The following is a 26,433-nucleotide window of genomic DNA, read 5'->3' on the forward strand; positions in this document are numbered from 1 at the left end:
AATAACTGGATATGTCTGAGTTCTCTCCTCATATTCGCCAAGTACGTGCAATGAGTTACTATTGCAGGATGTTTAGCAAACCGCATTGGAAATAATAAAAATAATAATACCTACTCGACCGCGTTAGCGCCCATGCCCGGGCAAGCGCCCACCCCCCACTTTTGCGCAATTTTTATATTTGGGGTCACATTTGGCAAAGCGCCCACCCCTTCAAAATGTAACTATTTTAAATCTTGGTCTTGCGTAATGAATCTTGGTAATCGTTTTTATATGATACAGCGTGGATATCTACCGCTGTGAACATGTTGTGAATGCGTAGAACACGGTAAACCGTGCGTAAACTACGCTTCGACAATGACCTGTTAATACAAGTAAAATGCGATAAATATTTCATGCCATATTCAGTTTACCTCTAAAAAATGGCTGGCTAGTTACTAGTTTTTTGGAAAAACCATGTCGTTTATTCGCTGAAATCAATTCCAACAGATCGTACTTCGACATCGATTATTTATTTACTTCCGCATTGCGTTACCAGAAAGTCTTCGGGAATTTCCGAAGAATTGCGTCAGTACAACACTGCATTCTGATTAGTTAATAACCAACTTGACCCATTAGGTCAAAGGACGCTGCTGTACTATAGGTCAAATCTGCAATTGCATCATGGCGGAAAGTGATTTTCATCGAGAGTTTGCGTACGATCCAACAACTTCGTCAGTGGAAATAATATGACAATTTTGACTTCGACTGTGTTCCAACAGACTCAAATGTTTTTAATTCCGTAAATTATGGTGGTACGTAATTAATATTGTAATAAAATGTGCGTATTTTTTGTGATCATTTCTGTTTCTTCATTGTGAAAATCAATGACGACGCAACTAGTTTAGTAATTTGATTTTCCCCCAAAGACGTAATCTGTCACTTGATGAATCAAAATTTTCATTTGCACTCTTTTTCGAGGGGGGTGCTCGGGTAAGCGCCCACCCCTACAAAATCGTGATTTTCTGAGTTGAGGCCCCTGGGCGCTAACGCGGTCGAGTACGGTAAAAATAATAATAATAATAATAATAATAATAATGCTTCAACGGCTGATGCATAATACAGTATATTAGCATATTACAGATTTACATAAGAAATAATATGTCGCAAAAATGACGTAATATTGGCAAAAGAATAAATACTGTTCATCAAAAAGCGCGTTGCTCCATCAACGACGGCACCCACGGCCACGGCGGATTTGTTTTCCATACCACATTCTTGTCATGTCATTTGTTTAATCTGTCACATTTTTTATATATTTAAACCATTGAATGTTATTTGATTTATTTTGTGATTTCGGAAGCTATTAATAATTTAATGAAGAGCATACCTGATCAGTTAAGTATAAGAAGCAAAATGAAATATTTTACATTTATACACGAGAACTTCATTGACATTCGACGAATGTGTATTTATAAATATAATCAAAAATATTAATTTGATTAATATTTATTGACAATATCTTCAAATCGGTCAATCATTGAGGCAGGTGTATTCGATTTATATTCAATCGATAAAAGTTAAGGTTTTATGTAAATGTAATATTTTTTAAAGGTTTTAGAGACTATTATTATATTTACTGTGTAAATCCAATCATTTATAAATCTTTGGTAAAAGTTTAGTGTTAGTACAGTGCGTTACGTCACTGGAAAGTTCTTATATAATGATTGTGATTGCCGCTATTTTAATGATACGATGTCCATTCACATCTCAGCTGGTAAGTCGATTTGAAAATACCGATAATAATTACGTGAGTTTATACTACAATATGACCAACACTGACAAGGTTATTTGTTAACCCTGGGATAAAAATACACTGGAGCCAAACAAACATCGCATAGCGGTCAGAAGACACGGCGTGGCGTGTGCGAATACCGTAACAGCTTACCACAGCTAAAACAATAAAACAATGCGGATATCACAGTTGTTCAGATAATAATACAAATTACTGCTGCTTTCTCCCAGCTACACGCATATTTATACCAGGATATTTAACCGTCAGGGGCCGAATCCCGGGGCCGAATGTACTTCTCACTAAACGTGTTGAAACGTGTGCAATTGCGACTTTGAAATATACACTGGATTACGTAATAATAATAATCTTTATTATTATCGTATCATCTATGGGACTCTGATTATAAAATACAATAACGCTATAGCAATGAAAAAATGAAATGAGATTAAAAGAGTATAAAACAAAGTTATTAAAAGAATATAATAAATTAAAGTAAATGTTTTTATTTATTTTGAGACAGCTGGTAGTACTTTTTTCAAGTTGTTCTCTCAGATTTTAAAACAATCATGTATGTACTTAACAATTTGAGGAACTGATTTTTTACTACCATTGTTTAGTATTTCGACTATTTTTTCTCTATTCCTAACACATGAGCACTACTTCTTAGATTTGGTCACGGGTGACCTGTGGAAGGGATTTTGCACAGTTTCTAAATATTTTTTAAAAGTGAATTTTGTTTTCAGACATCTGTATGTGCGGAGTTTATTCTGATGTTTTGTTCCCTTATTATCATCATACATTGAATCTAAACAATATGTTTGAAAGTTGGCTTCAAGCTTTTCAGAAACAGCTTTTCATCCTTGTAATGGTTTTCTTTCCAGATATGACTCTTCGTTTGTTTTATTTTACAGCAATATTTAATTTTTAGTCCCCGTCACGGTTCGGACACAGTCCGAAAACGGGGACTTATGTTTTGACCTCTGTGCGTCCGTGTTGCGTGCGTATCTTAGAAATGCCTGGACCAATCACAATCAAACTTCACACATACATCATACATGATATTATACATATGCTCATCACGATCTGATTCAAGATGGCCGAATGGCGGCCACTTTTGTTCTAAAAATCATCAAAACCAAGCATTTCTCGGCTGTTTACAGATGGATTTTGTTAAAACTTGGTATATACATTGGACATTTTGTTTTCAGATAAGATTCAAAACGACCGACTGGCGGCCATTTTGTTTTAATAAATGTGGTTCTACTGCTATATCTCTCTGACTTGCTGTGACTGATTATGTTCAAATTTTAAATATTCGTTATGCTTCGTGTCTAATTTTACAGATATATTGGTTTGACTATCCTATTTAAAATGGCCGAATGGTGGCCATTTTTGTGCTAAAAAATCATCAAATATCAAGCATTTATGGATGGATTTTGTTCAAACTTAGTACGTACATTAGACATAACGAGTTCCTGATGCACGTTATTTTATTTTTTAGATAGGATTCAGAGTGGCTGACTAGTGGCCATTTTGTTTTAATGAATGGGCTTCTAGAGCCTTATCGCTGACATCATGCTTTGACTGACTATGTTCAAATTTTATATATTCATTATACATGTACTCAAAATAGCTGATTTTGTTTTAATTAATGCTGTTCCAGAGCAATATCTCTCAATACTCGTTTGACAATCAGATACAAATGTCAATCATTTAAATGTTAAACAATCATCATAATCATATTCCTGACATGTTTATATTCCAACTATATTACTATAAACAAAACTATACATCTTAAATTTGATAACTAACAGAGACTGTGCCATGCATGACTTGTTTGTTTTATACTAGTAATAGCTAATGGATATCTTCCTAGTTCTAGTAGCTTTGCTGTTTACTCTTAAAAGAGATTTACAGAATTTTACAAACAATTTTTCTATTGGTGTTGTCAAACTAAAAAAATCTGTTTGCATTGTTGTTGTAATCAGTTGACCTTCTACGTAACACTGTAGAAGGGGGAATACTGGTTTGTAAAGGAAACAATATATTCTGTTACTAACTTTGCACATTAACTGGGTTTTAATTAACGCACAGATATGTTAATTCCAAAAACATTCGCATTATAGCGGTCATGATAGAGAAAATGGCGAAATGTAAAATGAAGCAGTGCATCGTGGTTAACCGCGTAGTACAAAGTCCAAAATGAGAGTGGCTAAGCCACTTTAAAATCGCCTTCCATCTATCCTTCAACATAAACAATTTATACACACATAATGCAAAGTACATACCTTCATTCATAATTGTGTTGTGAATAAGTATTTTAACGCAAAATGTTATGTTATAAAGCGCATGTACTGTGAGTTAATAGTCTGTACTGATAATTCAAAGCGCATGTGCTGTGAGTTAACACTGCGTACATAAAATTCAAAGCGCATGTACTTTGAGTTAATAGTGCGTACATAGAATTCAAAGCGCATGTGCTGTGAGTTAATAGTGCGTACATAGAATTCAAAGCGCATGTACTGTGAGTTAACAGTATGCACACATAATTCAAAGCGCATGTACTGTTAGTTAACAGTGCGTACAGAGAATCAAGGCGCATGTACTGTGAGTAAATAGTACGCACACAGAATTCAAAGCGCATGTACCATGAGTTAATAAAACGTACATAGAATTCAAAGCACGCTTACTGTGAGATAATAGTAAGTATACATAGGATTAAAATTTAATAGAGCACGACGTGGAGTTCAAAACGCGTGCACTGTGAGTAAATAGTGCGTACATAAAATTCAAAGCGCATGTACTGTGATAATATCGATATCGACATAGTGTATTTGGTGAATAGCATTTAGACTAACCACCCGAAATTCAACCACCAGTTCAGTTTTACTGGTTTCCTAATTACAAATGGAATGGGCATTAGGCACTACGCCAGTCAAATGAGATAATACCTCTCGAATTGAGATGTGGCGAGGCATTTGAGATTGAACAGCTGGCGGTAGTTGTATATATATATCGCAATGTGAAATCAAACATGCGTTTTAATCAGGCTCGACGTTGACCTTTTAACTACTTGAACGAGAATGTGCATGGGAATGCGTCAATAAACAGCGATTGCACGTGGCATTCCCAGGGAGTACACGGGTGAGTGTAGTGCTGGGGTGCTCAATAAATATTTCTTACGCGGGTCGTTCATAGACATTACCATCACGAGTGTTGTGCTGGATACATCGATGACTGGGCATGCTTACACTAAAAGTGATCGTGGACATGGAGGACACTAATTTCACACCGGCAGTTTGATTAGGATATGCAATAAGGCTGGTCAGCTGTTTATTGAGAAGAAAACTTTTAGTTGAACGTCCAATGTTTCCAAGAATTGCGACACCAAACGAAAGACACTGTGTCTCATTCGTCAATGATTTCCTGAAAGAATAATTGATAAAGTTATATAAACAACTGAAAAATAAGTCTTGGTGCACTTTGCTGCTCGACATGACGTCCCATTATCGTAATTGCACTGTAATCGAGAAGAAAAAAGAGCGTTTTATTTTAGTAGTCATTTGCATAACAGGTGTAAGCCTATGTAAATCATACCCTATCATAATCAAAATGAAAACGATATGTGGCCGTTATGTATCATACACTGTTATTAGTAATGTATATAATAATATTAAAATATTAGCAATACACATAAATACTGAATAATTATAAGCTATATTCAAGTATTTAATTGACCGTCTCACCGGTGAGGGCGCTGTACAAATACTGGGGCATTCTTCGCCTGGCATACCTTCTTAGCGAAATGATTTTGGACACTGTTCATGGACACTCCGAGAGCAGATTGACAGGAATGTGCCTGGTGTTACCAGCAAACCATGTCCGCTTTCAGAGAGTCGAAACACGGAATGGCACATCTTTTGTACTCATTATTTCTCTAAATCCAACTTTTCACACGAGTTTCTAAATGTCAATCGTTATTTCTCAATGTGGGTGTGTTCAGGGAGAAGCTGACATAACACATGTTTACCGATACTGGTGTTGAATACCACTAGGCGATGACTGCTGAAATGTTTTTCTTTTTTTCAGCCATTTAGTTACGATGGAATTAGAAGGAAACGACCATATACTAGTATTTCATCAAATATTTCATGATTGGTTGTTAACCCCGGGTCTTTTGGTTGGAACAACAGATCGCTATTCGGCTTAATTATGCCCTATTTGACTATTTATACACGTACGCGATCATTATTCGCGCCTGGCGCCGATAAAAAAATTCCTCATGGTTGCTTTATGTGGAAAGCTTGTCAAAAAAATCATATAGATCATAGAATAGTGAGTCTGATTTGATTGTTTATTTTGGTTTAATTGCGGATATGTGGTGGGAGATTGTACAATTCGCTAAAGTTTAAGACGACGCCAGGGGATCATGATCACCGGCAGCTGTAGCGACGGGTCCCGTATCATCATCTCCAACGTCACGTATTTTTCTATTTTACATTTGTGTGACTTATCACTCTGTCATCTCAGTGATGTAAAGCGAATAACTTTAACGCATTCCAGTACAGCTGTGATACATCCAGCCGAGCACTGTCGTCGACTGCACGTGCTTGTATCTTCGACCATTGAGCTAAAAAAAAAAACTGTTTAGCTCCATCTTGACAATGTTCAAGGGGTTTTGTGTTAGCACCGCTATTCCGGCCCGGGCAATCACGACGGTTAAAGGCCTCGAAATGAATCCTCACTTTGAAGTTTAAGCGGACACATATCAACTTGTTTGTACTGACAACAATATAATCCTTTATATAGATGCGATATCAATAACGATTACTTTTAATATTATTTAGTATTCCTATTCAGGGGTAATTTATTAACGTAATTAGCTGAGGCGGCGGCACCAAGGGGTGAGATCTGAAATCTAGACCCTCTGAAACGCTATTTCCTGCATTTTGAGATGCAAATTTTGCTGACACAAAGGGTTTCAGCTTGATTGGGTGTGGTGGGGTGGGGGATGGGGCACCCCAACATTTTTTTCGGGTGGGCGACCGCCCCTCTGCCCCCGATGCCGCCGCCACTGCTACGTATTCAATGTAAAACATATGGGGGAAATATTACACTGCATAGCTCATGTTAGCCTCTTACGTTTGTAATTATGCACGATTCTGTTAAATCCCCCGGGGAAAACAAACATGAATGATGAAGTTTTTGATGGACCATTTTCTGCAAAAATTTAAAAGTTTAAAGTTTGAAAATCATAAAATAATGTCTTAACAAACTTTATTATAAGGATGGTCATAAATATTACAGCCCGGAAACGAACTTGAAATCACCATTGCCCTCAATATATATTTGGGGCATGCATACAGCCGGAAATATTTTACGCATGTATACACCTAATTTCGAGTTATTTATCAATAATTACCTACCCACAAGTGTCAAATAGATAATAAAACCACAGTTGCTTTCATTAGTCTGAGCTTCATAGAATTCTAAAAAAAAACGTTCCCCGAAAAGTAAATCACATCCCGACCACACGGCGTTAGGTTTCGTTTTAAAATAGACCTTAAAGTCGCGGTGGCTTCAATCGCATGCGGCGGTAGGCTATTGTGAACACGGTTATCATTTAATTTTAGAATCTTCGCCATGGCACTGTAAGGCAGACACGCATGGCCTTGTCACCGTTCTTTTTCCTCCTGCAAACTCCTGCAGTCTGATACCCCGACAGCACGAAACATCGTAACATTAAACCAGTTTATTCTCATTTTTTAAAAACCAAATAAGAAGTCTATCCTTAGTAACCATATTCCACTAATTGGTCGCTTGGGGTTAGTTTTAGATATTGAGTTGCTGTGAAAAGAGTGCAAACGCATAGCCTGAACAGGAAATGTACCATGTCGTCTTTCGCCCACTCTATATTTTGACAAACAAAACAAAAAAACTTTAAGACATTGTTATGAAATGTTTTCTTTAGCATATATATGATTGAGCCCTGGATGTTATGCTATTGTTTGCATGCGATGTGTATATATCAAATTGAAGTTCATGAATGAATATATTCTTATTCTATACAATGGTTAATACTGACATATGGGTTGGATTTTTTCGTAATTGCCAAATTATACCAATGATCTTACATCACCCTGGTCTATAGATATATATTGTCAATATCTACGATGTAATGCGTTGAGGGAATGCCCCGCACAGGCAAGCACGCGTCGGGGGTGGTCTAGCTAAGTGGACACACTTCCGTGCTTTTGTTTGTCCAAATTTGTTAGCCATTTCGTCTGACCCGTGACACAATATTGTGAGTAGTTGTGATGTTTAACTAGAAACTAATACGATGAAGACCACCAATGTCGGGAAAATGAAATAATGACATTGTAATAGCTGCAATCGTAGATCATGTTGTATCGCCTACAATAAAACCAGATTCCCAAGTATCGACTACAGGGGGCGGTGTTCACAAAGACAATTTTAGATCCGTAGCTTGCGTCTACTATTAAATGCCATGCTTGATATGTTTTGAAGTGACAATTTTGAATTAATAATACCTGTACAATGGTAGTAAAGTGAATATAGGTACAATGTTCCCATTCAAACGTCAGGCTGCTTCGGTTGCCCACAGCCATGGGAACACTAAGGCAAAATAAGACTGTGCGTGAACCCTTGAAACTTCCCCCTTATTATCCTAGCACGTGGCCGGTGGTGGTAGTGGTGGTGGGGGGTTAGTACTTACCAACATCAATTCGCACGGAGTCATATCAGCAACACTATTGAAGATAACAATATTTGCACAATGTTATAGTGAAGACTGTCACGTGGCCTCATTAAAATGCATAAACATCATATCTGAAGAACTATTGCAAATATAGACATTAAACCATTGCTTTATTGAAGACATTACGCTCACTATTTGATCAACATATTCAATAACCATCTATATGGTCATGTTAACTCATTAAGATGCATACATATCATGGAGCATTATTGCAGATAGACCATTCATCTTGTCTTTTAATGAAGTCATCGGCACACGATCTGATTAACCTACTAGTCTGAGGATTAACATACGATCTGGGTGCTGACTTGTACAATATTGTATCACAAATCAGAAGGCTGCTTGGCATGTTAAAATGACATGGTAAAAGGTTGCATACAACCGTGTTATCGGCGATATTAGTCTCTAGTGTAAGAACTAAACTGCAATGCGCATCTGTCTTATGGAAAATTGTTGACAGGCGCAGGTATTTCGATTCTATGAAGTACGTAAATGCGCATTTTGACTGTCGGCCTTGCTTTAGCCTTCATACATCTAAACGAATAAAAAGACTCGACGCACGACCGTTTCATGAACTTGGAAGAATAGTAACATTTGCATTAAACTCAGTTCATAGTTTACCACGTCTTTTCAATAGTTATTTGTCTTGACTAAGTACATGTATTTGTAATTCATCAATATTTAAATTTAAAAGTGGTGCAAAAAAGCTCTGTCTTTGATATCTCTCTTATCCACGTAAGCCTAGATCCCCTCCTCCTTTTTACTTGTTATATATTCACACCTCATACTAACAATACTGAAATCTCTTTTAAAAACTCCAAAATGATCCCACAATCATGGTATTGTTCACCTACTCTCTCCTTTAGCAAGAAATTGCTACAACCCATCGCAAGAAGCACCATTGAAGTACTCTAAGACTGAAATAGTCAAAACATCATTGGGACGCCGCAAGTTCATTGACCATTTACCTATTCTCAGTTCTGAATTACATTGCTATAAGCCGACTATACCCACTTTCAATAATACCATGCACCTCCTCCCACCAATACGAACAATCATAATAAAGATGGCGGAATATGATGGTCTTCTTGTATTACTCTCTTGATTATTGTTCAACCGTAAGTGCAAGTAACGCATCTTCGCCGTCTTAGAACGGAAAATGAACAATTTTGAATTATTCAAGGTATGTCATGAATTGATTGAAGTAGCGTCAAGTTTATGCCCCGTGCGCGACTAAACTTAGTCCAATTTTGACCGCGACGTTTATCGCTTTAGATCTGCCGTATACAAGACGCCATGTACGTCAATTCATTTCAAGCTATGTAGACCGGCTCCAACTGTACGCGTAGAGGAGCCATCCGGTCTTGTAACGTATCACATTGGCAGCATATTGTAAAGATAAGTGATTGAAACCCGATTGCGGGTGTTTTTGTTATCCGTAATATATGCGTTTTGCATCAGATACTTAGCAGTCGATACGAATTGATCGATGACGTCATATACGTCCGTCTACTAAACTTATTATTTGTTCGTAAGCTATAAGTTTAATCACAGCGGCGAGAGTCACAACTATAATATGCAATTCCAACCCAAATCATTTTTTTTTATTCCAAGAAAGCTAATTTCTGAAACCCATTAAAACTTGGCCTGACGAGAGTAGAGATACACACACTTGGTACACATATAGACTGGCCATAGCTCCATGTATTGACTGTACTTCAATCTATTAATATTTAACGGCGATTCAAGTGTGTTGGAGTGTGTGAATGGTACGCATAATAAAATAACATTCACCGACCTTCATTCAGTGAAAAATAGTCTCGTAAACTCGCACACGAATAGCATGCTATAAACGTATTGAACCGTGTATTGGCAAAACTACGGTGCGGATTTCATTTGCACACTCAATTCTCTCAATTTATATACTAGTAACTAAGTGTCTATTCATTTGTGGTCGACAATTTTAAACAATAATACCAATAAAATCGTTCTGGCTGTGAAGCGCCGTCGTATTAGCTCTTTTCTATTGTAAAAGGAACAGTGTTATAGATACGGCACGAACATCTAGGCGCCAAACTGAATTTTACACCAAGAAATATAAGACTGTTGCTTTGATAATGTGTTTTTTGGCTAGAAAATTTATTTTGTGGTTTATGCTCGAAGTACATAGGTAGGGTAAGCATTGCGTGACGGCCCGAGTGGGTGATAGGTTCATTTGGTCACTGCCTACCAACTCTCGCCCACTTCGCAAAACTAATGTTTCGCCCCGGAACTACGCCTCAATCGTCCATCAACAGCGTATACTAACTAACGTGATATTCGTATACTGTGTGTATCCAGGGAACAACCACGCGTCTTCAACTACATCATATGACTCATTTTGCGTTGAATTGAAATAAAAACAAAACTTGGCATTGTGATTTATCGAAAAAGAATTTTTGCATAGTATTACTAGATTGCATAGTGTGGTTTTCCTTTCAAAACGCGAAAATAAACAAAATCAATATCGGCTTTCATAATTCTTCAGAACATCGCTATTGTCATGTACTGCACGATACTTTGAACAAGTTGTCTTCCGGAAGTGTCGAATAAACATCGTTCTTATAGCATGTTGGTCGCTCTATCGAATACCCGCTGCCACAAAAACAAAACAAAAACAAAACAATACAAAATAAAAATAAAAGCGCAACGACTCCCGTTTTTTTCAGAATCTGACAGGTCTCATAAGCTCAAAGTTCTAACTTGCCTTATTACTGCGCAGCATCATTATTATTCATACGCACAGCCGCAAAACAACAATGATTGTGAAATCTCTGAGTTGCCACAGCTCAAAAATACCCACCACGCGTGAATCATAGATTTCTAACTTTTGTTTGGTGTGTTTGTTCTTTCGATCCTTGCTGATTAAACCTCGCAACGCCGAAAAGATGCAAAGTATGTATGCTAATTAGGGCGGAGGTGTACAAAGCTACTATACCTGTGATGGTGCGACCAGCTCACCAGAAGGGAGTCAAAATGGCGTACCTTACGTGTCGAGTACAGTACCTGGATGATACTGATCCGTTTTCTAGCACGAATTTCCCCGAACCTACCCGTCCGCCGACGTTTATGTTCAATGAATATGTCCCTTTGATCGACCAAATCGGGGAGGTCCACAAATTACTGCGTGCGCCACACCAGGTTTGTAATTGTCGATGTTGTTGACACCGGTTATTGAATGATAGTATGCGAGTTGTGTTGTTTTAATGCAAAACTCGTGTTTCGACTCTGGTCCGTTCACTTTGATGACTCGATTCTCGTGTTTTGATAATTTCCACAGCTCGACGATTGTACCCTTCAACTGTCACACAATGGAACCTATATGGACCTCGAATCGTCGCTTGAAGAACAACGGGACGAGCTCGAAGGTTTCAACACAGTGTGAGTACCCATTGCATTGATTTTGATGATTGACATTCATATAATCATTTATATTTTAATATATATTCATAGCAGGCTCGTCATTTGATATGTCCATTGACGATATATGCTATGGATAATTCATGTATATAATTATTAATTGTTTTATAAACTGTGGTTGTTGTTGTTGAGCTGACTCGGACATGTTCTTCTGTTTTGGCAGTCGAAAGCCGACGATGATTCTGCGGACACAGCTTTCGGTTCGAGTACATGCCTGCATTGGTGAGTGTCTTCACAATTTTCTATTTTTATTTATTACAAGTAAGTTTCTATGGATACACACATGGATCGTGTTTGTGTGTCCGGTCTTGGAAGGTTGTAGGTATAGCCCACCTTTGCTCTTTATAGTTCTCACGCTCAAGATGGAGGTTTGACAGGTTGTTATTAAAACCAAATCAGATGTAGTATTCAAATTTGGTGTTCAAATTAAAGTGTGGAGGATTAACAAAGTTTAAAAGATGTTTACACTTGTATATCATTCTAGTTATACTCGAACATATGTGATTCATTGGCTAATACAGTTGCAGTTCTGAAACTTGTATCCCAGCATTCAACACCAGACTGCTCTGTTGAATGCAAGGTCATTTGCCCTGTGTATGTGCTGAGCTCTGTCCTGTTTTCGCCCTCTGCTTTTGTTTGCGTGCTGTCATGTGTTTCAACAAAATCAGTGATGTGTGGAAGGATTGTCAGATAATTCCCGGCTACTCCCTCATCCATGCTATAACACATGATGCTTGTTTGCTGTTATGTCATACCTTTGTGTGAGTATAGGGGAAAAATTAAACTTAGAAACTATGCGTGGGCTGTGTTCATGTAAAGAAAACAACAGTGACACTTGAGTGCCCCAGTAAATAGATTAGTGGTATATAAGGAATGTTAAAATCGCATTGTTTCAGTGCAGGTGAAAGTTGGATCTAAAAATAGCTAGGACAATGGATCAGGGTTGGTCTGTTCGTGAGTCGGTCTGTGCGAAGTTGTTAAACAGTCTGCATCGCAGGCATGCTTATATAGGGGTCACGTTGTTCTGAGAAATATTCCTGGTAAATCCACACACACAACATATTTAGTGAGGCTGTAAAGTTTTATTTTGCCGTGATGCATATATTGTATTTATGCTTTCTAGTGTTGTTAGTTTCATTTTACTTCAAAAGTATCAAAATTAATTAATTTCCTAGCTATATAAAAAAAATTTCAAACCTTTTTCTAGGCAACAGTTTATTTTTGATAGGCTGTTTTTAGCGTTCAGTTGAAGTATAGTTTGTATTCTGACCTTTTATACCTTAGGGACAAATTTTATTTGAACCCAATTTAAGTGTTGTGCATACCAGAATCAAATTGGTTTAAGTGCTGAAATTTGTCACTAGCATTAGAGTTATCCATTGTCCGTTATGTATTGTAAATGACCGTCGCATTCCAGTCTTGAAAAGGCTATTTATCAAGGGAGACATAGAATATGCTGAAAGGTGTTGACTGAGTTTACATGTGAAATATGTCTCCATGTTTTTAATGTTGAACTTGGTGTCAGGTGGAGCAGTTATGACATTGGAGTCTAGTGCTACTCCCAGTGTGTAAATCTGCCTAAATCGTCTTCCTGCTATATGCTGAATCAGTGTAACCACTTTCTGTAGATTTGCTTACTGATTTTGGCATTGTTGGTTAACAAGTTTATTACTGTATTAGTCTATGTTTGATGAGCAGGATCTCTTCTCAGGATGGATGAGGTACACAATATTTTGTCAATTAGTTCTGTACAGTGAATTTCATGAAGGTGTGAATGTTTTTCATGGAAATATGTATACATCAATATGTATTACTATGGAACACCAAAAAATATGCTTTCCCTGGCTATAAAAGCTGTTATCTCCCATTACCCATGAGTCTTTGCAGTTACTGCAGTGCACCATTAATGGTCAATTTACTTTCAACTGTATAAAACATTAAAAATATTTTATATAAAAAACAAAAAATTCACTGACAATTCAGTTTAAAGCGCCATAGTCATTACAACTAAAAACTGTGTTTGGTTGGTTTTTGAAATTCTGATACAACCCAAAATGAGTTGTTTCCTTCGCACACTCCTCTATTTTTCGAAAATGTCAAAATTGTACATTTAACATTGATTTAGAATTGTGTATTAAAGCTGGTGGGCTGGAATAATATTGTCTAGTCTGTCAAATCTGTTCATAGACACCAGCACAATGTCATGCCTAAAATAAATTTTATTTGGGTTTTTATTCTCAAAATACTGAATTTCATGATTTTTAATATCAAAATATTATTATAGATTTTCAATGTATGTTTCTCACCAAAAACAATATAAGGTCATGTTAGAGATTACTTTGAGCAGAAATCTATATACGGTACATAGAAACATAACATTGCATCATCGCAATTCAATACAGTGGTGATTCTATGGTGGCCCTTAATTAAGCACTTCAAATTCCTGAAATTTCACTGAGTGAAAAGTTAATCATTGAATAACACAGGCTGGTTTCTATGGAAACAGTGACTTTGTGATACCCGTATTGAATTGCGCAGATCAAAATACATTAAACATGTAAACTGTATAATTTTTTTTTCTTTGAACTTTCAACTTGGCAAAGTTTCATGAAATTCCTAAATCAGTTTTGATATGAGTCATTGATTGGATTTGAATCAACAGTTGGTCATTTATATTATTGACATCCTGATGGATGTGAATTGCAATGTGGGAAATTGGCTGTACTCCCTGATGGGTAGCCTTGCATGTATCTTACGTTCTTATGTTAGACATAACTTCATCAATTGGGACACTTCAGACTTTTTATAAATCTTAAATATTGTTTTAGTTAATTTTATATTAATTTGTTAAGTTTGTCATCTCTGAATCGATCCTACTTTGAAGCCTACCTCTTAGTTTTCAATATTATTTGTAAAAACATACAGTCTGTTTTTCAGCATTCTAAAAACACTTTATGTATGCTAAATTGTTTAAGGTAAAAGCATACTCGTATTTTTTGAGAAAGTGAATCGCATGAGTGTTTATTGGTCTATTATGTAAAATCATAAAGCTATTGTCCTATGGCATTCTTTTATTTGTCACAGTGAAATATTTTAAGAAACTCATTCTAAACTGTGTTTTTTGACATTTTTTAAAACCCAGATTTGTGGAAATAATTTAGGACAACAATGAGTACTCCATCATTAACAATATATTTTTTTTCAGTCTATGTCACCAGGCTACATTTTGAGATATTGCATAATATCTGTCATAGGAACCTATGGTAAAAGTGTTAATACTGTCAAAATAACCACTATCCACTAAATCAAAACCACAATTTTCTCGAAAATTAAGCTGGTGACCCCTCAACTTTTTTTAAGTCAATATCCTTATAATGCCTGGAAGTTCAATTTATTGTAAAAAAATAAATTCTGGGTATTTGCATTCATGAGTAAGCTTCTAACTTAATCTCCTTTAACATGTGCACCCTTGTGAGGTACATAATTTGTGTGAGGTCAATGAGGTAATCGCATCAGAGTTGACCAGAAGTTCAGTGCCTGGGCTCACCTTTGCAGTCATCTCGGAAGTGGTAAACTTCATACGTCCTGCCACTAAGAGCATGTCAAATATTAGAATAATTATGGATTCCATGATTTAACAGATCTAGAGATCTTATAGACTGATTGATTGAGAAGGGGGTGAGAGTATGAGTATGGGTGGTGGGTAGGTGGGTACAGGGGTGTGCGTGTCAGGGTGGTGGTGGGGGTGGTGTTGTTGCCTTATCATTTTTGCTTTAGTGATTGTGGAATTAAAAGTCACAACCAATTGAGAGAAATACCTGTGTGAGTGTGGAGTCAATATATTCTTTTATTAGCGTGCTCTCGCATGTCGGTAACCTTGTCTGTTTACTTCCTGTTGCACATTCCACAGCTATTTAGATTAGCTTAGTACATATTTATAAGTAGAACAGGATTTTTTAATATTTTTGATGACCAAAAAAACGGTTCACTGCGGCTTTATTATGGCTTTTCTCTCCTGTTTGTGTTGCAACTATGTTTGTGAGGTGCGTATTAGGTGGCCAAGAATTCACAGTTTGGTTGAGATGGAGGTGCAGTACTTGAGACGAAAACATGCTTGTTGAAATACCTGAAGTTATTTACAATTTACAACAAAAAAATAAGTGATCACTATCTGAAAAAAGTCAACAAATCAGTATACTGTTTTGAAAATTGGATTATAATGTGCATGCTACAACAATGTATATATTAGATACATGCAATAAAATGTTCTGTTCTTTATTAAATTCATTCTTTTGAATATTTAAGCATCTAACATGGCTTGAAGCAGGAATTTTGACAGTAATGGCAGTAATGTCATTGAATCTGCTCCTGTCATATGTACTGCTATATGCCTAGTAAGTCTAAAAGTGGTGGTGCCAAAAGTCTGCATTCCTAGTTGATAGAATCCTATTGATAGTTTGTTATCAAATCTGAGACATTGTGTCTCTTCTCTGACTGACTGCTGGCCGCATACTTTATCCATAGTTCCAAATAACTGTACAATGTGCTGACTCGCATGGCGCCTGCTGTCACTTGCATGTACAAACTGCCAGTTTGGATATATTTTATGTTCAGTTCACCATCTTCAGTGTAAATAACACCTGTATTGTGCTACAACGTGGTATATTGTTCATCCACAATACTGTTTTCTTTCTTTGCCAATTCCAGTTTTGCTGAAAAGGCAACAATTGAGCATTTATTATCGAAATACAGCTGTCTTTTACCCTGGATAAGAAGCAGCATGAAAGCGTGAATTGAATATAATGGATTTGACACCTTTGCTATTGAATTTGAACAGTCTATTGTATTGGTTTACTTCTCAAAATGATGTGTATTGGCAAGGTTCACCAGTATAGGTTTACTTGCGTGTGTGAAGACGTTTCTTGATTATGCGAGCAATTTTATATTGTTACCAGTGATGGTTTTGTTGTTGTTGTTGTTGTTGACCTTGAAGATCGTAATAATGCTGTAAATTTTTTCTCCTATGGTGTTTATTAAAAAAGTAACAAAATTAAAGCTACGTGAAAGAGTTAATGTTATATTTTATTTAACGAACTTAGAAGTTGATGTATCCATAAATGTAGTACTAAAAACATGAACTTGCTGTGAACTTAATATGGTGGTCAATCATTGGGGAATTTAATTTTAAAATCTAATTTTAATATATCTGCAGCATCTACTGATACAGAATATATTTTTTTGCAAAAAAAAAAAAAAAAGTTTACTAACAATAACTTCAGCATACTTTCAGTAAATTTGTCTGTTGAAAATGCCTAGTGGCATGCAACCTCAAACGCCAAGTAGAGGACGTAGCATGTAATACCAAATAACATGTGCAAACTGGTGGTTGCTACGGTAATTTACATATTGTGAAATCCAGGCCTCGCACTTGTTACAAAGTACAATAATTATTCAAGTATGTCTTGTATTGACATAAACTTGTGTAAGTGAAACGAATATTGCATTTTTATTTGGATTGAAATTGCGTGTAGAACCAACTTTTGTTGTAGGCTGGATTGACAAAAAAATCATTATCTTATTAATAAGGTGAGTGTTTTTTTTATTTTTTATTTTTTTTTTCAAGAATTTATCTCAAAAATCCCTAGCTCGAAATAGCCACACTTTATTGTTGGAAAATTATCTATTACTGTAAAATCTGTATTAAAAATTGGATTATCTACACACGAGGAATTGTGAATTTTTGCTTCTTAATTGCTCAAAAAGAATAGGTGCAACTTCTGTGAGGGATGTGGCTTCTAATACAGATTTTACAGTACTTGATGATGATGGCTGATAAACAAGACATAACAATAATATGATTATAATGCAAAGAACAGAAATATTGAATTGTCCTTGTACCCAAGTAATGGTTGTTAAAGAAATCTTCATTATCTTAGAGCACAGATGACAAAATGTGAAATAAAGTTGAAAGAATCAGGTGCAGTCAGACTGTGTGTGGATTCTTTCAACTTCAGTGATTTACACTTGTTTTATAGATTTTCTCTCAAGGCAAGTAGTTTTATTCTGATGTAAACTCAGCATTGCATGATGTTTGTGATCAACCTCTATGTAAACATGTTTATTTTTCTCTGGGTGTGAATTCTGTTTTAGCTTACAATAGACTGCCTCAAGCTGAACAGGTACTTGTCTGTAGCAATAAAACACTCTTCGTAATCCTTTCTTTCTTGACCCGAACATCAGTCGGTGTCTTGCTAGAATATGGTCTCTGCATCTGCCAAATTAAACTTGCCGTGTATACCGCAGGTACCTAGAATCTAATTTTCAACGCATGTTATCATGATCGTGACCGTGCATAGATTTTTCTTAAATTCAGTTTGTGTTAATTCAGGCGAGATTTATTTCTATACACTGGTAAAGTCTTTCACAGATTAGCTGAGATTGAATTACTCCCTATGTATGTATGAGGCATTCCTTGAAGCCTGAAAATTTTTACATAGTTGGTAAATTAATTTTGTTGGTCAGCCAATCTGTGGACTTTTTCTGTATCCGGGATTGAATATCAATGAACCAGACTCTACCAGATCTGGACTCGTGGTGATTTGGTATACTAAACATGTAGCATATACATGGATGATTTGTACATTGTTCCAACGGTAGATATTCTGAGTGCACAGTCTCTGGAGCTGCTAAATCAAAACAGAATCTAATGTTTTTTCTGACGATGCTATTATTACCTTGTATGTACCATAATAAGAATGGCTTGAGAATTAAAGCTACACAGTGTAACTTTTCATGTAAACAAACAATGTCATTTACAAGCATTGTCTGTATGTTGCATGGGACCCATATCGACCATAACCCTAGTAGGGAGCAACTGTGGCACTTTATGATACAGCCCCAGCAATTATAACCCCCCCAATTCCCCCCCAATACCATACCCCTTCTATGTGAATCCTCCTTGTTGTGATACCAATCATTTAATAGACAACCAATGTATCATTTTAAAAAACAATAAGGGAAACCCCTCCACCACAGCTAGCATAGAGTTGCCATGTTAGTATCAATTTCTGACTAACCAAGATGGCTGAGAAAAGCTCTGATTGCCTGGTGATGACACTCCTCCTGTCTCTATGCATACACACAATGGTTTTATGCCATCCCTGTACTCAAGTGTATAATCTTATAAAAGGTGCACTTGCAGGTGGTCATGGTATTCATTACAAATGATTTCCAGTCAATACTCTTATTAGACTTTGGTGGTTTCCACTAAGTGAAGCTATTTCTTGTTACCTAGATATGTTAACCCCAAGTGAGAGGGCATGCCCCAGTTCAGTGAAATGTCAGTTACAAAGAAATGCATCTTAGCGCTACCTATGCTGGGAATTTAATTGGTTAACCTCAGGTATTTTACAATTAGTGCAAGTCGCTCCTTTCAAATTGCTCATTATGCCAAGATTGTGGTAACCATCCAAACTTGTTGCATCAAAATTGTCAAATACTACATGTATAACCGACAATCATAAGTAATTCTCTATTTGGCAGCAGTCAATCAAAATATCTTAACAGTATCACCACAATAACAAACGTGCCTAAGCCTTCCTACGGTGAATGTATAATACAAATGCGTAGAAACACTCGATAGGCATAAAAACCGCTAATACTAATAATGTGTTACTACTTAAGGAGTATACATGAATGAAGTACGTGCTCACTCTTACTCAAAGCGTGGTCAGATCAGCCCTTTAAATTAAAACAAGGCAAGTACAATCTCAATTAACGTTGTAGAACATGACAAAATGTTGTCAATTACACAAAGTTTATGCTGGACAGGTGAGAACTTTAAAATCTTGTGTCACCACTCAAGCAATACGGAATCTGTTAGCACCTCATCTTTATGAAACATTCCATGGTGAATGATATTTGGATGCAGAGAGAGAAACGCTGATATGGTACGCCTACTGTATATTACAAAGAAAACTCATTGTTTTTTTGTCTTCAGTAGTGCTTGTGTACGAAAAGGTATGTGATTGTTTCGAGATCTACATGCCAAGACCATGAACAATTGTTTATTTATGGTCACAGGCGATGACACACCCTCTGTTTTGAAACGGTATCAACAATTAGGATTCAGAAAACACATAGAAATATGCCACTGCATGAGGAAATATCATGTGAACAAATGAATAACATTGAAAAAAAACAAGGTTGTTTGTATTGTATTCAAATCAGGTCATTGTCTGCATCTGCTTGTATATATTTATACATCATGCCTTGTAATTGCAAATAGATGGTTAGTTTAACCATAGATGAATAAAGGGAAAAAACCTGATGTACCATGCGTGCAAGGTTGTTGGTGTGCTGTGTCAACTGTTTAGTTCTGTACAACACCTCATTACATTCTCCAAACCTTCATACATAATTGTTATTAGTTTGTCATTAATTTTCAAAATGCAACATGATAAGACTAAATTTGGTGTTTCCAGGTAATACCGGATAGGGGGAGATTTAAATTGTTTTTTTTTTTTTCTTCCCCCTAATGAGTTGTACACTTTTTGTTATAACATAGTCATAGTTAAACTACATTGTGTACAGAAGTGAAATATAACGTCTAAGTATGTTTCTCCGATGTATGTTACATGTATATTCTAATACAACTAATACAGGTGCTAATTATTATTAATAATTATTTTGATATAAAAATACCTAATTTCCATAAATAATATTAATATTAAATACTTATTAAAATATGGTTAGGTAGGGTTAGGGAAGCACAGAATTTATTTTGAGTGTTATGTTGGTTGTAGTGATGAGATATGCTGATCATCAATAGACATACTGTACTGTTTATTGACTACATTATGAATAAATTATTATTATTATAATAAATCCTGTTGTGCATTACTGTTTAAACTTCTGATTCTCGGACACTATGGCAACATTAGAAAAATAGTTGTTCAAAAAATTCTGAAGGTTTAGAAACAATGGTTATACAGGAAATAACTAAGAGTCTTGTGTAAATCTCAGATTAGAATGTGTTTCACATAGAATATTGTTTTTGTTTTGTCATATTGTTGTTGAATGTTGCGAGATTCCATACTTGAATCTATAAAAATAATCAATGACATAATCAATAATCAACTACTAACGCCTATATTTTGCGAATGTGGTAAAGGTTACATTTATTATCTATATTACGCAGAATATTCCAATTATGTCAATGGCTTCAAACAAAATGTTACTGAGAATAAACATGTACAGCTTTATTGATAAGTTTCAAGTTCCTCGTTCCGCTGTTACCTGGTGTAAATATACTCCAGGGAAACCAGCTATAATTAGAAACTTGTCTATTGTCTAGATGTTTGTTTTATTACGAATGCTTTAATAATTTTAGCCGTGCATCGCTTCATCATTAATTAATTTTGTTCAGTTCATACCTAAATCATTTGGTTTATTTTGCTTCACTATTTGTCTGTTATGAGCATTGACCCACCCTTCTTTTCCTCCCTCCCTCTCTCTCCTCTCCATCCTCCATAATGGTTCTTAAGGTTTTATCCATGAATAAAATTCAAAGGAGGGTATCTGTAATACATGTATACGTAAATGATAAAAACAATTGTCAGCCAATACATATAGCAACCTGAAATCCACTACATCATATGGTAGATGTTTAATCATGTAGGAGTTCATAGGTTCATGTTACATCAGGGAAAACACAGCAATCGAGCCATTTATTTCTATGGTTAAAACATTAAAAGGGCTTGACACCTGTCATGAAGCCATCAGGGGTCACTGAACATTTACCATTTTATAGGGTAATAATGACATGCAATATGTGGTAAATAATATGATATTATATTACTGTATCATGTTACAAATAATGTAGCAAATAAAATTTATATTTTCTATGCATTCAAATATAGATGACAAGATTTAAATATACTGCAAATACTGATAATTAGCCAGTAACATTGTAAATTATAGAGGATATCATATCACTTTGGGTGGTTCTCTATCCTGTTACACTGTAAGCATGTGGTAGCAGTTCAGCTTGGTTTTCCATCCTGTTACATTGTAAGCACCATTCGGGTGGTCCCCTACCATGTACATAAGCATGGACTACATATAGCAGATTGAGATGGTTCTCTACCATCAGGACATTAAATTTGAAACTCACTTGTCCAAAATGTTTGTAGCCTATATATTTACTGTAGTCTGTTAAGGCATGTGTGTTTATATTTAGTTGTCTGAATGTCAATTTTATTTGTCCCAGGCTATAGGACTACCCTTTGTGTCTGGCCCTGACCCTCCTGTTACATTGCAAGCAAGGGATACTAAATTAATCTTAATTTACCACTATACTAATATTGAAGCGTAGAATACCGTGTTACCAGACAGACATATAACTTTAATTGATACACAAATGGAATACGAGTTTGGTAATAACCTTGAACTTATATTGCTCACGGTTGTGTAATTCCTGTCGGTGCTTACTTGTGACATTCTTATTATCAGCGCCTGAGTTGATACTTTGTTCATTTTTTTTTGTATTTTGTGGAACATTTTCTATTCTTTCTAGTGTTTGCTTATCAATTCAAATCCAATAGACTCCTCTTCAGAAAGCTTTAAAAATGAATATTAAGTGCGTTGAATTGTCAAAGAACAGAATGAGTACCCACAATACATCAATCCACCAATAACAATTAACCTAACTGTCAATGAAGTTTCCAAAACAAGTTTCTTTTATCAGTAGCTATATGCAATGTATACATAGGAGAAATGACATCTTATATATAAATTGTTTAAATTAAACCATTGAGGCTAGATAACAATCTTGAAAAGTAGTGCCATTTAATTCACCATTAACGTTGAGTATTTGCTTAAATGTGAGTGGGCCTGATGCATGCATGGCATATCATGCAGTCATTTTAGTCAATAAATATATTCATTGCTTAAAAAGTCACACATGGCAAGGAGGTAGAATGTAAAACCAAATACACACTCAGAATTGAACTATTCAGCTTAACCAATGAGAGTTAATAATTTTACTCATTACTAAATTTCAGTATACTTTTAAAAGATTATTTTTGCTGAAAATAAAATTCAGTGAAAATTTCCACTGATTTGCATGTAGTTTAGTATGCCAAATCAATTAAAATAAATTATCAACTCAATTCAGCAAAAATTAGTGTGATCACCACTTGTTGAATAAAGCACCATGATAGAAGTTGGTAGTTTTTGCTGATTCATATTTTTTTCTTATCCTTGACTTGTCCTATTGCACCCCACACCCCAGAGTCTTTTACTGCTGAAAGTAAATTTTCAATATTTCATGAATAAACTCCCACTTGTTTTAGATATGAACACAGCAAGAAGTAGTTTGAATGAGTATCAAAGCATGAGTCAAATATTTCAAATTGTGATGCTCATGTCAAGGTTACCCTTTGTAATAATTTTCTGGACTGGGTGTTTAAATTTTGTAAAGGAAAATTTTAGTTTCACAGGCAATGGATTATACTCAGAATATTCCTTTCTGGATCGCTACCTGAATGGAAAATAAACTAAGGATATATCTATAGTCACAAAAGGATGCGACTGCTTTTCATTTTTAACATGCTGCATATCATCTATCAGAGTTTTTCCTTTTTATACGTAGTATAGACCCTTTTATTCTATTGTATCAAGGAATGACATAAAAGTAATCTCATTACGCCTACTAGATCTGTATTGCGTGGAGGGAATTTCAGCTATGCTTTTTTATTATGGTAGAGAAAGTATGCGTGAAACTATTCACATAATTTGACCTACCTTTGCTCCTAGGTATTGACAGTCTGGGGACAAAATTCACAATTAGTGAGTGGTAAAGCCATGACGAAGACATCCAAGTTGAATGTCTCAAATAATAGCACACTGATGCATTGTTGTAAAAATTTAATATCATTCACAAACAGAGTGAATTTAATTACAATGAAATCTTGTTCATTTGCCTGGTGACTGAATACGATGAAACGAACATTCTGACATTATGAGGTTACGTCGTTTTAGAAAGGTTAATGTAGCATGCGGCGTGTTAAGAGCGCTCAGAAAGCGGCTATTGTGGGACAGGAGTATAGAACGCTGCATGGATTGAGCATATTACAGGATGCGCCCTTTGTGAGGATGGCAAAAGCCAACAAGCATGGTCGAATCACAATTTTACGCCAAGTTGTCATTTGACAGACTGGTTTAAGGAAGCGATGTTATTGGTAATGATTACAGTTCGATGATGAATTTCTTGCACGTGATTTGGCATAGCCGTCATTGTTAGGGAAAAAAATTCATCTTGTTCTTTGATTATTAATGGTTGTTTGTTTTTTTACTTTTATTGAGTTTTCCTGTCTTGTGCAGTCTTTTGTTAGTGGTATAATGCTTTTAGCAACCAGGATTCTCATCATTAAAATTTTTTGCCTGCTCATGATAGTAAGGCTTGTTCCTTGACTCCTCTCACATTATTTGGGAGTGGGGGGTATTGTATCAACATTGTTGCCATAATTTTGCATTCCATGCTGTCATTTGATTTGTGACAATGTTGAGGGCCAGTGCCTATTGGTTGACAAATGTTGCTTCTAATTGGCTGAAAGTTCAAGTGTTATTATACTGCAACCAATGACAACAAGTGTTATTCTCTGATGGTTGCTTAGTTTTTATTTGCTATTCAGTTCATTAAGAAAATGTATATAATGTTTCAATGATAATTTTTGTTAAAAGAAGGCTAAGGTGCTTTCTTCTTTTTGGCTCAATTTGTTGAATCAGTGATAAAATATTTCCAGTCAAGATAGTTCACCTGACAATGAAAGGAGGACTCTTGTTGTATTTACGTGACATGTCTGTCTTTGGCATCAGTCTGCCAGTCTGACTGGAGTGGATTGATTGTCTCATACCAGTGTTTTGTAGGTGCCTCCAGTCGGCTTGGTTCAATATCAAACAAGCAAACAGACTTCAGTATATGTACATGTAATTGGGCGTTGTAGTATTGGCACAACCATTTGACGTGTGGTTGAACTTAATAACATACATGTTTGCACTAGGTGCATATTTGTATGGCAAACAATTGTCATGTAAAACAAGGACCCGATGAACAGCAGTTAGCCAGGTGTGACATTCCTCTCATAGCTTTCTATCTTTTAGATTAGTTAATTTGGAAGTTTACAAACACATGTGTATGATTCAGACCCCAGTGGATATGTCAAAATACTTGTCTAGCACTGAACGTTGTTGATCCGTATAAAATCTGTTATTGGTGCCCCAGAGGCTGTCTTGTATAGAGTAACTTCCTGCTTTGTTTTGTAACGCGATGACAGATATTTCATCGGTCTGTTGCCATATTGTTTCTTATTAAAGGGAAGAGTTATATATTTACTGGCCAAATAAGCAGGCTCAAATAAGCCCAAAATATGGTCCATCATGCTGCTTGAGCTATGTATTGAAGTCTTGATGAAAAGTTCAAAGTGATCTTCAATCATTGTGTATCTATTGGGCAAACTAGACATGCAGCACTAATACGGTACTTACAGTGTCTACAGTGTTGTATCATAATGGGAGTTGGCTACGCCACATTTAGGAGGTATGGGGTGAAGACACTTAATCCGTTATTCACAACGTACCACATGGGACAGATCCGCAAAATAAAATACCAATAATTGTCAGGTTGTCGGAGAGTTATGTATTCATAATTCATGTTTCAGTAAATCTATTTCAGTATGAAATTTTGAAACCAATCTACATTTTAGTCTACAGGAAGCATTATTGTTAGCATTCTTTATGTAAGCCAGACTTGTATCACCCGTTAGGGGGGTATCTGTGCATGGGTATTTATTAACAGCTATTGTTCATTCTGCTGACAAAAAAAATAACTATAATTCCCCAGCATGTCAGATGAATGTATGTGCTATAGAAAAAGACAGCCTGTAATTTCTACTTGGGCAACCAGCCAACCTTGATAGTCAGCAAAACTATTTTGATAAGCCATTTTGATAGTCTTCAGCAATGCATGTTGGGAAATATAAAGTCTTAACAAGTTTTAAGAATAAATCACTGGTTATAATGAAATTAATTTATTTCACAAATTCTTTGAATGTACAAGTATCGGTATATCTTTCAATATAATGTGCATGTTATGATTTACTGATATTGATTTATAGTGGAAAAAAAACACCAAGATCTGGCAAGACATTGGTGCACGCTTTCTTTTGCCTCGTTAATTTAGGACTTTCAAATTGAACTTTGGAGTGAGTTTGTTTGATGGACAGATACATGTATACTGTCTCTGGGTGACCATTACTTGAAGGCTCTATATGCGATGCCACATTCCAACTATTGTCCCCTGATTACAATACAGTACATACAAAAGAAAGAAAATACAATTGCAAAAAATGTTACCATACTGTTT

The 26,433-nt window shown here is 35.8% G+C and overlaps 1 protein-coding gene across 1 annotated transcript in view; it reads left to right on the plus strand.

The window, feature by feature from the left end:
- Nucleotides 1-11,540: 11,540 nt before the first annotated feature.
- The window catches only part of LOC100376574 (uncharacterized), a 90,266-nt gene continuing 75,373 nt past the window's right edge, over nt 11,541-26,433 (plus strand). Inside the window, exons 1-3 of the mRNA XM_085500292.1 lie at nt 11,541-11,729; nt 11,869-11,969; nt 12,172-12,230. Coding sequence (XP_085356418.1) covers nt 11,565-11,729; nt 11,869-11,969; nt 12,172-12,230 — 325 coding nt within the window. The 5' untranslated portion in view covers nt 11,541-11,564. The remainder of the gene's footprint in view (nt 11,730-11,868; nt 11,970-12,171; nt 12,231-26,433) is intronic.

The sequence above is a fragment of the Saccoglossus kowalevskii genome, chromosome 6, assembly GCF_978046115.1.
Source record: "Saccoglossus kowalevskii chromosome 6, keSacKowa6.1, whole genome shotgun sequence".
Classification (NCBI taxonomy): Eukaryota; Metazoa; Hemichordata; class Enteropneusta; family Harrimaniidae; genus Saccoglossus; species Saccoglossus kowalevskii.